This window comes from Oryctolagus cuniculus, chromosome 9 (genome assembly GCF_964237555.1).
Source record: "Oryctolagus cuniculus chromosome 9, mOryCun1.1, whole genome shotgun sequence".
Classification (NCBI taxonomy): domain Eukaryota; kingdom Metazoa; phylum Chordata; class Mammalia; order Lagomorpha; family Leporidae; genus Oryctolagus; species Oryctolagus cuniculus.
Genome location: NC_091440.1, coordinates 8,146,504 through 8,165,105, shown reverse-complemented (window position 1 = coordinate 8,165,105; position 18,602 = coordinate 8,146,504). Strand labels below are relative to the sequence as shown.

The following is an 18,602-nucleotide window of genomic DNA, read 5'->3' as shown; positions in this document are numbered from 1 at the left end:
CAAATATTAGATTTTTATATGAACATTGTAAGTTAAAAACACTGATATATCTGTTTGCTTCTATGAATTTTTTTTTACAGTTAAAGAACAAAACTTTCATTTGCTTTTTACTTTATTTTTATGTAGCGTTAACATGGCAAATTATATTGACAAAATTTAATCTTATACATGTTGATTCATCAAAATGTGCCAAATTTCACTTCCTTTTGTGGAGGAAAAGAATTGTGTTTTGAAAAAACAATTACCTATCACAGCGCTACAGTGATGGGAACTGCAGACTTTTGAAGTTAATAATATAGAATTAGAGTTATTTATTTAATTGGTTCCAGTCTATTGCGTGTTTAACAAGCTCGGATAAATGGGCTAATTTTTCACAATTAGTCTGTTAAAGTCTGGTTATTTTTAAAACTTAGATGGGTTGTGATCAGAAGGCTTCCTAAGGCACAAATTGTCTTGCACCTTTATACTCAGAAGATAGTTAATCTGATACTTTGCTATTTGTTTTATAAATCTCGATTGTTTTAGCATAAGGAATTTCAGAATAATAACGAACTTCTGAAAATTCCTCACAGCTTCCATGAATGAAACAATATTATCAGCTATTTGTGACTAAATTATATCTTTGATGTTTATTGAACCTGTACTTCTTATTTTCCAATGTGTAACTTTGATACAATGTATAACATAATGTAATGGCAACTTTCAGATAGTGCTAACAAAGGACATTAACTTGTAGTCCTCTTGTAAGGACTGTATCACACTAAATTTAATTTATATCTGAAATTTGCATAGATTTAATCCCAAAAATAACCACATTTTAACCTTCTATTAATCTTTTATTACTTATTTAAGGAGTAAAGAACATTTATAACTCTTCATGGCTTAAGATCTAACCTTTGATATTATATAGTCATTTAAAGCGAACTTTATGAAATGGATGAAAGGAAATAATTGACATACTATCACCTCGAGGTCAGAAGTAATAAGTAAATATGTTCTTCAGTAAAGATGAAATGCTGAAAGCCTAAGTGTAATGACTTGTGATCTCCTAATTGATCCCTCACTCTTTCCTCCATCTACCAACTTTCTTTGACCTCTGACCATTCCAGTCTCGTACTCAAGCCAGCATTATTGTAGATTTATGTCCCCTCTGAAGTCAAAGCTGTTTTTTTCTAGTGACCATGTGTGAATTCTTTTTAATATGTCTGCTGGTAACTTTGTCCTACTAGGTTTTCATGAAGTTTCAAAATAAAACTTCTCTTTATCTGATTGCCTAATAGATATATGGTAGTGAAATCAATTGTGTTTCTAGTTTGATCACATTAACTCTCACTGAGTTGATTGCATTAACTCTTAGATCTGCTCCTATACTCTTTATATTAGAATCTCTAGGAAAAGGAAGTCTATTACCGTTTAAAGAAATATTCCAAACCTCTGCTAAATCTAATGTGACTGAATTCCATGTTGGCAATTCTAAAAGAACAAATGCATTCTCTGTTAACTCTAAAGGGTAAGAATAATTCAGAGTTTGTACTCATGTTTAAATTGATTTAAAGAATAATTAGAATTCTGAAGATAATAATAGAGAAAAGAGAACAGCAGGTATATTAAATTTTCTATTTTGAAACATTTAAAATATAGTTATTGACATTTAAATGATATATATCTGATAAAAGTGATTCAATTATAATTAAATACATTATATGATTTAATAGTAGTTACAAAATCATAATTGTCGCTCCCCCTCTTCGTGGAGGAGCAACACAGGACCCTGCGCTGTTCTTTCGTCTGCTCGGCCCTCCCCGGGTTTGCTGCTGGTTCTTCCCGGGTTGGCTACTATCCCTTCCACCTCCGTGGAAGGGCAGTTCCCCCTGGCCGCATTCCCCACTTCCGCAGGGGAGCGGCACACCACCGGCCGGCTCTCTGGGGGGCTGCACGGGTGTTCCTTCAGCTAGATGTTCCCCATAGATGTTTCTGGTGCATGCCGTCTCTCTCCTCCTTTATAGTCCTCCTCCGCCTAATCCCAACTCGGCTGAGTACGCTGCTCTCCAATCAGGAGCAAGTCCTACAGTTAATTGGTTGAACTGGAGGCAGCTGTGCGGAAGCTGTTTACTTCTCTCCCAGCGCCATATTGTGGGAGAGCAGATGCATAGAATAAGTCCTAATTCGAGTAACTTAGTCCAGTCCGGATTGCTCCCCACAGATCCCCCTTTCTTTTTATTTTTTAGCGTTGATACGCGCCTGTCTTCGGTGTCCCGCGGAACACACTCTGCTCTACTTGCTAGAGTTGCCACAGGCTCTTACAAGTCCTATCAATCAGGAAAACCGAATCCGGGTCCTCTCTTCGCCATTGTGAGGAGGTTTTTAGGCGCTGATGCATGCCTGTGTTCGGTGCCCTGCAGCGCATGCTCTGCTCTGCCCGCAGGGGCTTACAAAACCTATCAGGCAAACCGAATCCAAGCCTTCTCATTGCCTTATTGTGGGGGAGACTTATTAGTGTTGGTTCGTGCCTATCTTCGGTGACCTGCAGCTCATACTCTGGTCGAGCTTTGCTGGCGCTTACCGCCTTAAATCAGGCAGACCGAATCCAAGCTTAATATTGTTGTATTGTGGGGAAGCCTTACTGATGTTAATTCGTGCCTGTCTTCGGTGACCTGCGGCTAGCCGCCCAGGTGCTCATCGCCTCACTAATCGGGCAGACCGAATCCAAGCCTTCCAATTGGCATGTTGAGGGGAGGCCTTATTTTTCTCTATTTCTCTATCTCCGGGCATTCCTACCTCTCCCATTTCACTTCTATCTTCCAGCATTCCCATTTCTCTTTTACTTCACTTCCAAACTTCTGTTTCTCTTATCCCCGCAGCTTTCCGGCACCTCGCCCCGCCGGCGGGTTCCCGGCTCTGCGCCGCTTCAGCCCGCGCGCCTCTCTCATCTGCGCAGCTTCCCGGCTTTGCGCGGCTCGGCTTCGCGCGCTCCGCGGTCTCCACGCTTAACCCTTTCGCGTCTAAACCACGGCCTACGCCAGCGTTCCCTATCTATTCACGCCCCGTGCTCTCTCTGCACGCGGCGGCTTCCGCGAGTAACACAGCGTAGCTTGCGTCTCCGCCACTAGGATTCAATCTAAGTTCCCCGGGCTAGCCTGGCGAATTCAACCCAGCGTACGTCTCCGCCCCACGATTTGGCTTCCCGTCCTTTGCTCCCCGGGCTAATCAGACGGATCCCAATCTGGCTTGCGTCTCAGCTTCTGGTTTTAACTTTTCGCCCCCTATTCCCGGGCTAACTTGAGAATCCCAAAGTGGCTTTCGTTTCCGCCTTGGCCTGCCCCCCGCGGCTTCAATTTCCCTAACATTTTTCTCTACCCGGTATGTTTCCCCAAGCTTTCCTCCAACGATATTCCTCCCTCATTTCTCCTGGCCTCTCCCCACAGTCCGCGTCCGAGTCTGTTTGTTCTAGCTTTCACTTTCGCTTTCGACCTTAGAGATTCCTCCCAGCTTCCCCCCGTAGTCCGTATCCGAGTCTATGCCTAGGCTTTCAATAGCTTCTTCCGGCACCCTTTTCGTCCGGCTTTTCCCTAGGCTGTTTGCTAGTCTCTCTCTCCGGTATTTTCCCTAGGCTGTTTGCTAGTCTCTCTCTCCGATATTTTCCCAATTCTTCCCGTTTCTTCCCTCCTAAGTTTGCTATCCGTTCTAGGTTTCCTATCCGAGTCAGGTTTCCTATCCGAGTCACGTTTCTTCCCTCCTAAGTTTTCTATCCGTCCTAGGTTTCCTATCCGAGTCACGGCACCACTATGTCGCTCCCCCTCTTCGTGGAGGAGCAACACAGGACCCTGCGCTGTTCTTTCGTCTGCTCGGCCCTCCCCGGGTTTGCTGCTGGTTCTTCCCGGGTTGGCTACTATCCCTTCCACCTCCGTGGAAGGGCAGTTCCCCCTGGCCGCATTCCCCACTTCCGCAGGGGAGCGGCACACCACCGGCCGGCTCTCTGGGGGGCTGCACGGGTGTTCCTTCAGCTAGATGTTCCCCATAGATGTTTCTGGTGCATGCCGTCTCTCTCCTCCTTTATAGTCCTCCTCCGCCTAATCCCAACTCGGCTGAGTACGCTGCTCTCCAATCAGGAGCAAGTCCTACAGTTAATTGGTTGAACTGGAGGCAGCTGTGCGGAAGCTGTTTACTTCTCTCCCAGCGCCATATTGTGGGAGAGCAGATGCATAGAATAAGTCCTAATTCGAGTAACTTAGTCCAGTCCGGATTGCTCCCCACAATAATCACATAAGATTTATTGGTAAAGGCACATACGCATATTTCTTTGCAAATGCAAGAAAGGAGCCAGAACTGTGATGCTGTATGCTGTTGTTGCCTGTTACACTCGCATGCTGTGTTGGAGTAGAGTCGATACCCACCTTCTTTTTTCCTAACCAGCTCCCTGCTAATGTGTGGGCAATCCCGTGAGGCTGCCTGCCTAGCCTATGCTGTTTGCTGTTAGCCTGACTGCTGACAGGCGGTGCAACCCCCAGGCACAGTTCCCCATACCTGCCTTCTGCCAATCAGGTAACTTTCAAGACGATTGGAGAGTTATATTGGTGTCAGTGTCGGTTCTGTCCTATAGAATTAGCATTGCCCTGAGTTAGTTACACCCTTCTGCCTGCCCTATAGAAGTGTACGTGGGTGTCAATAAAGATGGATACGTTCACCGAAGCCAATAGCTGGTGCTTCCTGTGGGAAGAACAGGCTTGCCCTTCTCTCCCCGACAGTGCAGCCTTGCAGGACAAACCACACTAACGTACCTGGGAAAGCAGTGGAAGGTGGCCCAAGTACTTGATCCCCTGCCATGTAGGAGACCTAGATAGGCTCCTGGCTTCTGCATGGCCCAGGATCCTAACCATTGGGGTTGTCTGGGAAGTGAATCAAAGGATGGACAATCTATTTCTCTGTCTTTTCCTCTTTCTGTGTCACTTTGCCTTTCAAATACATAAAATATATCTTTTTAACAAATGAAAGAAATTGTCTGTTGACCAGTTGTATGCTTCTAGACCTGCTATCCTTACCAGCATGTAAGTGGTAGGTCTAGAATTTCAGCCATAATGCATGTTCAGAGTCTCAGTCAAAACAAGGACCTCTGTGAGGCAGGGTCAAGGCACTCTGTTATATAAGCGAATTGTTGGACTCAAATTTCCAAAAAGGCAAGGAAGACACATCTTAAGGAGGGACATTATGGGGGGGAAGCCATTGTAATCTATAAGCTGTACTTTGGAAATTTATATTCATTAAATAAAAGTTAAAAAAAAAATAAAGTAAGAAATAGAACTGCCAAAAAAAAAAAAAATCAGACTTCATTGTTGCTATTAAATCTCAGTACTAGCCAGATTACAATTTCATGAAGAAAATAACAAATATTTTGAACATTTAAGGATGAACATCCACTGAAAATATGGAAAACAATTCCAGTTTACAGAAGAGAATATTATGAGAATCATCAGTTAAGCAACAGGAAATGGGCCAGACATGAAAACAACAAATACATATGACTTCAGCAGCGAGAAAATATTCAAAATGGGATTGATGGTCAAAGTATTTCAAAGAGATAAAAAGAAGATGATCTGTTTTGTAGGAAAGAAGCATGGATTTACAAAATTATTAGAAACCAATGTTCGGGCCAGCGCCGTAGCACACTAAGTTAATCTTCCGCTTGTGGCGCCAGCATCCCATATGGGTGCCGGGTTCTAGTCCTGGCTGCTCCTCTTCTGATCTAGCTCTCTGCTATGTCCTGGGAAGGCAATGGAAGATGGCTCAAGTCCTTGGGCCCCTGCACCCATGTGGGAGACCTGGAGGAGGCTCCTGACTCCTGGCTTTGGATCAGCACAGCTCCAACTATTCAGCCGTTTGGGGAGTGAACTGACGGAGGAAAGAGCTTTTTCTCTATCTCTCCCTCTCACTATCTGTAACTCTACCTCTCAAATAAATAAATACAATCTTAAAAAAATGTTCAAAATGTTGCTAGTAATTAGTACTGGATAATGGTTCTTTGAATAGCTACCATTTATTTATAAATAATTATTCTCAGTAAATATTAAGCTAATGAGAAAACATGATATAAAATATCACTAATCTCCCATTATACATGGGGACCATAATAAGCCACTGGATCTATTTGTTTGAATTATGGTAATATGTCAAATTTAAATTTAAAATATGATGCCTGATATTCTCTTTTGTTGTTCAAGAACGTGAGTAATGATCACCATGTTTCATAATTCTTTATCAAAGGAAAGTTCTATATTGTTTTCTTAAGTACTCTGCAAGTAGCACACTTAACACAAGCACTATGCACATGTTCTAACTTCTGGAGAAAGACTATAATTAGTAACTGCAATGTCAAGTTTGGCAGTTAACCACTTATAAATTATAATGGCATAACCTTTTAAAGTAATTAACAGGATGCTTTACTATATTTATTTTCTTTCTGATATATTGCTAACTTCTTTGGCCTTAAAGTTTTGATAGTATGACATTACTGTTACAACCATAAAATGTATTTGTTCATTTCTTGGATAAAAAAAGATCAGACAAAATTTGAAAATCTGCATGTTAAACTCACAGCCACCTTGATACCCTAAGGACAGGGATTTTAGGAACTAATTTGCTTGCAGTGGGGATAATCTAATTCTTTAACCCAAGAAAAGATTTATTAGAAATACAGGATATTTCAAAAATTTCTTAGAAAAATGGAATTAAAGATAAGTTTGTTTTAGTGAAAAAGCATTTTGAAGCCCATGAATAATTTATCATAATATGTATTTCCATGAGCTTTTGAAGACTCCTCATATAGACTCTCTATTTGGTAGTGTCTCCAATACAATTTTTGTTATTATCTCAAAGTAATATGATTAATATGTGCAAAATGTGGTACTTTAAAATTAAAAATTAGATGTATTGCATAGCATTTTATTATCATTTGAGAAGACCTACCAGTGAAGTACAGATTATTAGCAGTTCATTTTGATACCTGAGTAATCCCAGGACTAGGTACTTCAAATGTTCTTACTCAAAAGGTAGAACATTTGTGTTCTGAAGTACACTGGCTTGACATACCATTGTACTACACTGCCTGTCTCATCTACCTGATTGGAGGAACACTGGTTCTCAAACTGTGTTCTTTAGAACTCTGCTTGAAGGAGATAGCCTATATTCTGGTCAGCAACGATATGAAATGATTGTGCATAAAACATTTCTGACATTTCACCTCATACTGCACATCTTAGGACAGTCACAATGTTGTCATTGCCATCATTGTCATCATCTTCATCATTACCAATAACTGTACACACTCACAACCTTTTTAACTTTGCTTAGCTGAGCATTTTTTTTTTTTTTTTTGGACAGGCAGAGTGGACAGTGAGAGAGAGAGAGACAGAGAGAAAGGTCTTCCTTTGCCATTGGTTCACCCTCCAATGGCCGATGCAGCCGGTGCGCTGCAGCTGGCACATCGCGCTGATCCAAAGCCAGGAGCCAGGTGCTTCTCCGGGTCTCCCATGAGGGTGCAGGGCCCAAGGAGTTGGGCCATCCTCCGCTGCACTCCCGGGCCACAGCAGAGAGCTGGCCTGGAAGAGGGGCAACCGGGACAGAATCTGGCGCCCTGACTGGGACTAGAACCCGGTGTGCTGGTGCGCAAGGCGGAGGATTAGCCTATCGAGCCGCGGCACCGGCCTAGCTGAACATTTTCAAAATGTTCTCTCAAGGAAGACATCTGTATTAGTTCAGGCTGACATCTCCAAATATCATAAACTGTGACTTAAACAACAGAAAATACACACCAAACGTAGTCATGCAGGACAAAATCCAAACAGTTCAGTTCCTGGTGATCCTGTCTTCCTGGCTTGCGAACAGCTATCTTCTCACTCGCTCTCTCCTCCTTTTCTTGTAAAGGAACAACCCTAAATTTATGGCCTTTTAAATTCTGGACTACCTGGAAATATCCCGCTTTTCAAATACTATTTTTGGAGTCACGTCTTTACCATACAAATTTGCGGGAACTGTACAATCCAAAGCACGATTTTTGCTGATTGTCCTGGAATTTATTTCTCCACCAAGTTTAAGAAAACCAGTCAAGAATAATGGATGAATCTTCTCAACTTGAGAAGTGTTAATATTTAAATTGTTTCAGCAGGATACACACAATCAAGTACTAAATTCAGCCAATTACACACAAAATTGCAAAGTGGACATTTATTTATTATTTAATAAAATTAAATACTAGTTGAAGACCTAAAATAATGTTATATTGTATCTGTTACCAATAACCATTACAGAGATATAATATATTATATTATCTTAGAAAATGATTAGAAAACATATTATAATGCATAATTTAATAGTTTAGAGTATATTTTATCAAGCTAAAAATAATTACTTCTTATAGAAAAATTTTTAAATAATAAACAAAATGTAAATACAAAAATTTCTGTTATTAGTTCTCTTGTTATCCAAATACATACACATTTACATGCATACACTTAAACATACTTTTGGAATGATAGATAGTCTCAATCTCATTGGCTAATGAATTTACTCATTCAACCAATATTAATATTGCAGCTATTTAGTACTGTGATACATATTCCTCCAGAAGTTGCTGTTTGCATCAAATCATTTTTGAATAATTACTTGCTGAAAATATAATTTATTTGTATGTTTGCTATTCCATCCTTTAATATATATTGAGCATAATATTTTCACAAGTCAAAATCTCTAATGGCTGTATGCTTCTTTACTAGGATGTGTCAACCTGTACTGTTCTCTGAATTTGGACACATTGACATTATTTGCCACCTTGACTATTATTAATTCAAAAAACTCATGATTGCTAATTTTTCTCTCACCATTCTAACCCACTTGAAGCATTTTTTCACTGATTTCAAAACATTGCAAGCCTTCCCTTCATTACAAAGAATTTGGACATCCCTAAGTGACCCACCATTTATAATATTGTCTAGTCTTCCTTGTCTTTGTCAGATCTGCAAATTTCTGTCTACTTTACTCCTCATGCTCCGTAAACCAGCTTTCCCTCTGCGTGGAGTAAGACTATCACAAGTTTTCAAACTACCATTTCCTTTTGGTCCTCAATTTAACTGGACTGAAATGCAGAAGACACACAGATGGAAAAGTGAGTAGTGCTTGAATTACCAGCAGCGCTGGTGCCTCTCCCTTACCCTTCCTCTGTCACACTGCAAACATCTGAATTAAAGGGATGTGTTTCCTGTCTATCCAGATGAATCATGGAAGGCCTGCTTCAAAGGTTTGAGCTTGGAATAAATGAATAAATGAATGAATGAATGAATGAGTGAAGTGTGATCAATACCGTGATGCTATCTGCCTAGCCCATGCGGTTAACCTGACTGCTGGCAGGTGGCAGGACACCCAGGCATATTTCTCACGCTGTCCCCCTTCTGCCAATAAGGTAAACTGCTCCCAGGTGTGGCCAGGCCCACCTGGAAAGCTACCCTAGCTACATGACCTTCAAGCCAACTGGAGAGTCATATTGACCCAAGTGTCAAGTCTGCAAGCAATAATGATAAACCTTTCAGTAACAAGCCCTTTGGTCTATCTTCTCGAACACTTTGATTTTTCTTTGTGTGTGTTTATGAGAAATTTTTAACAATACTATATAATTTAAATATTAAGACGAATCAATTATTGATAATTAAATTTTATAGAAAGTATGTATAGTTCAAATTATAATAGTAAAAAGCCCTTTTGATAGGGTTAATTTTATGTGGATAAAGTTAATTGAAAATAGATCTTAGTGAAAAATAAGAATGGAAATAGGAAAGGGAGGAAGAAGAAGGGTGGGGGTGAAGGTGGGAGGGTGGGTAGAGGGGGAAGAATGACTGTGTTCCTAAATTTGTATTCATGAAATGCATGAAGTTTGTATACCTTAAGCAAAAGGTTGAAAGGTAAGTAAATAGAATAAAAATTATTGAAAAACTTTAAAAATCCCTTCTGATTTTGTAACAATGTACTAAATAAAGTTTAGTTTAAATTAGTCTTTCAGTTTCCTTCCATTTCTCCAATCTTTTCTGTGAGGGAAATCAACAGTGTATCAACACAGGAACACTTGATAGTTTAAATTCAGAAAAGCCAGCAATCAGTTCTTGTGATGTTTCTAGTCTCTCAACATTACAATAAAATCATTGTGATGTGCATGATGACCCCTTCAGATATTGTTAGTTGTTTCTTAAGTTGGAACAGCCTCACATTTTGTTCTTGACACAGACTATCTCTGTGTCTCCTTCTGGTTCTTTGTGTGTGTTTCTCTGGGTGTCTCTGTGAATGAAAGGCAGAACAATGATAGTTACAGATATAACAAGTTGCTGTAGTGTATTCTAGGGTCCCAACCTATATTTTCAATGAACCTGACATCAGTTTGCAATAACTGAAAAAAGAAAAAAAACTGCTAAACAATGAGGGTCTTGTCACTCTTTAATTTTGTTTAAGTAAAACTACTTCCTTTATGAATCAGTTTTTTTAGAAGTGCAGCCCCATGATTAATACACTTTTTGAAAAATATAGAACTCAAATACTTGTGTTACTGTGTCTTTAGACTGCCCCGAGTTTCCTATTTCCTCAAGTTTGGCTGTGCTTCTTAAGAGCTCAGTAATGTGGGCAGAGAAGGCAGGACTTCTTGACAGGTACGCTGCCCTGCATGGCAGGCCAGTAGTATGACATCAACCTGTAAACCAGCTGTGGTCAATACTGGACAAGACCTGCTCTCAAGGCCTGGAGACAGAGCAAGGGCCTACCATTCCCTGCCTCTGGGAAAATACAGAATTGGAGCATGTATTTTCTCACTGAGGATATCTGATGAGAAAATAAAATATGGCAATAATTTCTCAAATTATATCTTTTTGTTGAATGTATAATATATTCAGATGAATTAAATGTCAAACAATATGTAAAAGCCAATACAAAATAGTATCTATCCCCATTCAATATAATTCTCACTCAAAAAAAAATAAATATTAATGCACACAATGAGCTTAGAAGTTAATGCCATCTATGAGATAAAAGTTATCTGTAATAACTTTCCATTTCATAGCATATTTCAAAAATCATTTATTAATATTTCACCTGTTTTAAATTATCATTTTTAATATTTTATTTGAGTTATATAAGTTTCATATATGTCCTTTATACCATTTTAGGAACATAATGACACTCCTCCCCATACCCACCCACATTCTAGCTCTTCCTCCCTCTCAGATTCCCACTGTTAATTTTTACAATGATAATTATTAAGTACACTTAATGATCATATAGTTATCCCTACCCTAAGTAAAAGAGTTCAACATACAGTATGAAGAGAAAACAAAACAAAATAAAACACTTTTCTTCAATTAAAGAGACAAGGGCTATAAACAATAATTGATTCTCAAAATGTCTATTTCACTGTAATACATTACATTTCAGGTACTCTGTTAGTTACCTCAGATCAAGAAAAGCATATTATACCTGTCTTTTTTGGACTGGCTTATTTCATTAAGTATACTTGTTTCTAATTGTGACCATATTATTGCAAAGGACAGGATTTCATTTTTTTACAGCTGAGTAGTACCCCATAGTCTAAATGTACTATAATTTTTTTTATCCAGTCAACAGTTGATGAACATCTGGGTTAATTCCATATCATAGCTATCTTGAATTGTGCTTCAATGAACATGGGGGTACAGATAACTTCATTGTGCTGACTTCTTTTGGTTTGGGTAAGTTCCCAGGATGGAGTTGGCTGGATCATATGGTAGGTCTATATTCAGATTTCTGAGGTATCTCCATTCTATATTCCACAGTGGTTGTACCATAAACTATAGTTTTTTTTTTTTTTTTCCTTCTCTATACTGATGTAAAGTCTGTTTCTACTCTTATATAGAGTAGAAAACGGCTTCTTGGCTGTTACCGTGGCTCAATAGGCTAATCCTCCACCTTGCAGCGCCGGCACACCGGGTTCTAGTCCCGGTCGGGGCACCGGATTCTGTCCCGGTTGCCCCTCTTCCAGGCTAGCTCTCTGCTGTGGCCAGGGAGTGCAGTGGAGGATGGCCCAAGTACTTGGGCCCTGCACCTGCATGGGAGACCAGGAGAAGTACCTGGCTCCAGGCTTCCGATCAGAGCGATGTGCCAGCTGCAGTGTGCCAGCCGTGGCAGCCATTGGAGGGTGAACCAACGGCAAAAAGGAAGACCTTTCTCTCTGTCTCTCTCTCTGTCTCACTGTCCACTCTGCCTGTCAAAAAAAAAAAAAAAAAGCTTCCCTTATTTTACTGAATACATGAAATGTGTTCTCTATATATAATAAAAAATAAAAACAGAAAAATGCTGCAGTGAATAAGCTTTTACATATTTCCACATAATTATTAAACTTTTAAAATTTATAATTACTAGACAAAAGATCATGTACAATGCATCACAATTTTCACAGATATTGCCAAACTGCTTTTCATTGTCTATAATAAAGAGGGATGTTTGCTTCAAAACACTCCTGTTATTAATCTTTTCAACTGTGGTGGGTAAAATTGTATTATCTATGATTTAATTTGTGTTTTCACTTTTTTAAATTTTATTTAAGGTGTACATATTTCATGTATTTCATATAAACAGATTTAGGAGCATAGTGATACTTTCTACCCTACTCTCTCTCCTGCCCTTGCTCCAATAATTCTTCTTCCTTCCTCTACTATATCCAGTCTTAATTTTTACAAAGATCTATTTTCACCTTATTTAATGGTCATAAGGTAAATGCTACAATAAGTAAAAGAGTTTAATAAATAGTATTAAAAAAGAAAACTGTTCCTCAACAGTAGAGACAAAGGCTTTAAAAAATTCATTGAATCTCAAAATGTTCATTTCACTCCAACATCACATTTTAGGTATTGTGTTAGTTAACATATGATATCTGTCTTTTGGAGACTGGCTTATTTCACTAAGTATAATGATTTCCAGGTGTATCCATTTTGTTGCAAAATTAATCATTTCAGTTTTGTTTATAGCTGAGTAGTACTACATAGTGTAAATATGTCATAATTTTACTATTTAGTCATCAGCTGATGGACATTTAGGTTGATTTTATACCTTAGCTATTGTGAATTGAGCTGCAGTTAATATGGGGATACTGATAACTCTTTCATATGCTGATTTCTTTTCCTTTGTGTAAATACCCAGGAGAGAGATGGTTGGGTCATACAGTAGGTCTATATTGATTTGTAAGGTATCTCCATACTGTCTGCCACAGCAGTTGCACCAGTACATCCCACCAACATTGAATAGGGCACCTTTTTCCTCATATTCTTGCCAGCATTGTTTGTTAATTTCTTTATGAGAGGCATCCTAACTGGTGTGAGGTGAAACTTCATTGTGGATTTGATTTGCATTTCCCTGACGACTAGTGATCCTAAGTAGTTTTTCCAGTGTCTGTTGACTATTTGAATTTCCTACCTTGATAAATGCCTCTTCAAGTCCTTTGCCCATTTCTTAACTGAATTGCTTTTTGTGTTGTTGAATTCCTTGAGCTCTTTGGAGATACTAGCTGTTAATCCTTTATCAATTGCATAGCTTGCAAATATTTTCTCCCATTCTGTCAGTTGCCTCTTCACTTTGCCTTATGTTCCCTTTGCAGTGCAGAAGCTTCTCAGCTTGTTGTAATCTCATTTGTCAATGTTGGCTTTGATTAACTGTGCTTCTATGGTCTTTTCTAAGAAGACTTTGCCTATAATCTGCTTTTCTTGAAAAGAAAACCTGACCATCTTTTCCAATGATGAAGAGTTACTATTATTAGTTTTCTTATTTATTTGTGAGTTAACAGTAGAAACACTTAATATTTATTCCATCTGGTATAGCTTTGTTATACATCAAGAGTATATATATATATATATATATATATCCAGTCAACAGTTGATGACTATTATATATATATATATATCAAATAAATAGTCCTTTCACATTGACAGGGAATGAATAAACATAAATTTTTACTTCATGACTTCTCAGTTGAATTACAAGAGAAAAGCCTTTCCTCATCCAATGCTTTTTTCATGTTTCGTATTTTTATTATTTTATATTTTAACTTTAAATTTCTGTATCTATTAACAATGGTCTTTGCCTATAGTAGGAAATATGGATCCAAGATTAATGTTTCCAGATGTGTAGTAGAATTGTGTGCATTGTTTATGAATTTACATGATTCCTTCTGTTTGTGGCACGCACATTTCAAAAAATACTAAATTCTGCCTTTCTCTCTCTCTCTCTCTACTTCTCTCTGTAACTTTCAAATAAATAAATTAAATATTTTAAAAATACTAAATTTCTATGTTTAATTTAGATTTGTTTCTAGATTACTTGTGTGTTTCTTTATCTTCTTTTCTTTATAAATATACATTTTATGCTTTTACTTTATATAATATTGTGAGAAGTAAACATTTGGCTCATTTTCAAAGAACTGTGGTTAGCTTTGAGTTGGCAAGTAGCTAGCATAACAGCTTGCAGACAAGCAGCTATAGTTAAATGCACCTGAATGTTCTTAGGCAAACAGGATGTTAGTGGCCAAAACATCTGAGGCAAACCCATAGTACTTGGCCAATGGGGAAATGGGAGGGGGCTTCCTTCTAGAAAATAAACTGCTTGTTTGAAACCCCTGGGTGTGTTGTCCCACCAGGCACACCACCAAGTCAGGCTGTTCCACCAGGCACCCAATCTGACAAGATCATTTGAAAACCTCTTTTCCTGAACTTTCTGTGTCTGCGTCCATACTTTCAGTGGATGGGTGAGGCTGTTTCTCACAATATGTTTCCCCAAGTGCTCTTATTTCTTTGATTTTTTCCATGTAAAATTTAAAAAATCATTCTAGTTAAAAAGAATCCATGTTTCTGTCTGAACTGTCTCCAGTCAGAGCAGAACTGCTTGGATTCCTCACTCACGCCCTCTTGGGAGATAGTCTGGCTGCGGAATACCTTATATTGCACCTCATCTCTACAGTATATACAAGAAGAGATGTTCTTCCTCTAGGAAAATTTACAGTTAACCTGAGTGGTTGCCCACGGAACAGCACCTTCACAGAACACTTATATCGAATTATTCAACACCTTGTTCCAGCGTCTTTTCGCCTACAGATGACGATAGAGAACATGAACCATTTGAAGTTCATCCCCCACAAAGACTACGCGGCCAATCGCTTGGTCAGTGGACTCCTGCAGCTGCCCAGCAACACCTCCCTCGTCATTGACGAGACGCTCCTGGAGCAGGGTCAGCTGGACAGCCCAGGGGTCCACAACGTGACTGCCCTGAGCAAGCTCATAACCTGGCAGAAGGTGGATTACGACTTCAGCTACCACCAGATGGAGTTCCCTTGCAACATCAACGTTCTCATCACCTCGGAAGGGCGCTCCCTCCTCCCGGCCGACTGCCAGGTCCACTTGCAGCCCCAGCTCGTCCCACCCAACGTGGAGGAGCACATGAGCAGCCTGCTCGCCGGCGTGCTGCCCTCGGCGCTCAGCAGGTTCCGCGTCTACCTGACCCTGCTGAGGTTCCTGGATTACAGCATCTCCGACGACGTGACCAAGGCAGTGGAAGACGACTTCGTGGAAAGGCGCAAGAACGACCCTCAGAGCATCACCGCCGACGACCTGCACCAGCTGCTCGTGGTGGCCAGGTTTCTGTCGCTCAGCGCCGGTCGGACAACTCTGTCGCGAGAACGGTGGCTCAGAGCAAAGCAGCTGGAGTCGTTAAGGAGACACAGGCTTCAGCAGCAGAAGTGTGTGAATGGAACGAACTGTAACGACCTGACACCTCTGAGGCGGCGGGCGGATCAGAGCCACGTGATTGCAGAATTCAAATGCCATTTATACTACATCGTTTTATAGACAATTTCTATCAGAAACCAATGACTTTTCTTGAAATCAAGCCTGGTAACATCCGAAGTTTATATGATATTCAGTTAGGGCTTTTACCTTACTGATTTTATGGAGCTTTTGAAGTTTGTTTTATAATTATATAAATTAGTAACAATGTACAAAAACATATTTGATACTGAACATTTAATATTGATAACATTGTTGATTATCCCATTTCCTGAGCTCCAGCTAAGTCACAGGCCAAACTTTGTTGAATTGCTAATGTTAACTTCATTTGAAGATTGTTGCAATTAGAGGTTAGAGGACTCTGCAATTAACGGTGGTTTGTTCAGGTCTGGGTCTAGTGTGCGATTGTCCTTGCCGCCGACCCACACAGCTGGCAGAAACGCTGGGCTCCGGCAACTCTCTCCACTTAGTGGACAGGCTCGGGTCTGGGGGCATCACACGTAACAGTGCCTCCCAGGCTTTTGGACGTCATGAACCAGAAATCTTTCCAAAAACTTATGGGATAGGGTTGCCAATTTATTTTGCCAAGTAATCAGAAATAAATCACTGTATTATCACTTTTTTTCATAAAAGGATAATCTCAGAGTCCTTTCAGTGGAATAAATTTAGCTTTTTGAAAAGCACCTGTCCTCACTGTTCTCATTGGATCCCAGTGGATTGAGAACCCCTGACGGGACTCACCTGAGGGACTGCTGCCCTGCAGTTGTGCCCAAATATGAAATAAGCAAAATAGTAAACTTCGGGGAGAAAAAGATTATAAATCGCAATTCCCTGAGTTTTGAGCTTTTTAGGTTTATCAGTTACTTTCAAATGCATTAGATCAAACTAACGTCTGCTGTTCCGGCAAAGGCCTGAGAAAACTACAAGTAGTTTTCCAGAGACCACCTAACAACTCGAATACTCAAACTTTTATAGGAACAAAAATTTTTCCGGTAGCTGGAGAGCAAACTGATACACTGTGTAGTGTGACTATGGCGACAAGAGTCGAGGCTTAGGATGTTGCTTTTCTAAAGCTGTCAGTGGTACACGAGGACTTCCGTTTAGTCAGTAACTTACCTAGTTGGAACCAGATCCAGTGATCCCTTACATTTTTTCTGTGAGGCCTAAGTTGACATTGTGAACCACGGAAATGGAGTCAGCCTTGGAAATTCAAGGGATCTGAACGCCTGGTGAAGGGAAGTAAAAATTCATAGTTCAACTTTTCTTAAAGACAAATCTATTTTTATAAACTAATGTAAATAATGTTTATATTAGAATTCTAAATGGTTTTCATTTTTATAACTGGTAGACTAGACCTTCCTTAAACTTTTAGAAATAAAGTGCCCACTGGATTTGTGATAATACATTTTCTTTGTCCTAGAACAAAGTAGACAAGTTACCGTGAGTCTAATTGTGCCAATGTAAACTGTAATTTACCAAAGAGAAATACACAATTTGCTTGGTCTTGCAGAAAAGTTCCTTTAAGAGAACCCTCTGTCCAATAAATAAAACTTCCCAAATTAAAAAAAAAAAAAGAATCCATGTTTCATTTTTATCAAGATACAGTTAAATTTTAACTATGGTGAATGTAGTTCATAATGTTAAGAGTATTATCTCATATTACAATATGCCACTTATTTTACTTATTTTGAGGCCAATAAGCACAATAATTTAAAAATTACTTCATATGAAACATAGTTATGTTAAAGTTTTATACCTAGTTGTTATGGTTTGAGAAGAACTTGGCTCCCCAAACTCATGCAGATTTTAACATGTGAAGTTGATTGTTAAGGGTTCATGGATTAAGGTGGTGACTTGATCCAATCATGCTGTCTGACAGGTGGGTCTGTGGGTGGCCATTAGGTCATCAGGAGCTTGCACTCAGAGGCAAGTTATCAGGACAGTGTTGGTTAACACAAGTTTGGCACAGCTCCTCTCTCAGCTTCCTGGCTTGCAGTTGAATCTCTCCTCCACACCTGCTCCACCACTACCAGCCTACACCAGATGACAGACTATTGGACTACTTGACCTTGAACTGCACACCTCCAAACTTTACAGTGAAATAGATCATTTCAATCTCTTTACAGATTAAAGTCATGAAAACTTGACACTGAATATTTTTTATAAATATGCATATATTTTAAACATTTTATTAAAATATACTATATACTAGTAAATGTACTTAAATGCACAAATCAGTGAGATTGTTTTATAAAATGCTCATCTGCATAATCAAATCCAAATTAAGACCAGATCCTTAATGCTACCCAAGTGTCATTACCATTCACTGCTCTCCATTTGTTTTGTGTGTGAAACAAGAGTATATCATCATTTCCATGTTATGATTCAATGAAGTAATATTTATAATTATATACAAAAATGACCAGAGATAAAAATAGTTTTTATCCTCTATATATTGACTACCAAAATTAAATGAAAATGGGATCTTTTTCTTTTTGTTTCTGGCGTACTTCACTTTGCGTAATGGTCTCCAATTGCATCCAGTGGAAATATCAGAATTTCATTCTTCTTTATGGCTGAGTAATAGTCTATCATGTATATATACCATATGTTCTTTTTTAACTTTTATTTAGTGAATATAAATTTCCAAAGTACAGCTTATGGATTACAATGGCTCTTCCCACCCATAACTTCCCTCCCACCCTCAACCCTCCCCTCTCCCTCTCCTCTTCCATTAACATCAAGAATCATTTTCTTTCTTTCTTTTTTTTTTTT

General features: G+C 39.1%; 1 protein-coding gene across 1 annotated transcript; it reads left to right on the top strand.

Annotated features, from left to right (window-relative positions):
- Positions 1-14,891: 14,891 nt before the first annotated feature.
- LOC103349135 (mini-chromosome maintenance complex-binding protein-like) lies at positions 14,892-16,409 on the top strand. The gene has a single exon (XM_008260197.3). The coding sequence runs from the start codon at positions 14,892-14,894 to the stop codon at positions 15,888-15,890; it is 999 nt and encodes a 332-aa protein (XP_008258419.3). The 3' UTR covers positions 15,891-16,409.
- The last annotated feature ends 2,193 nt before the right edge of the window (positions 16,410-18,602 follow it).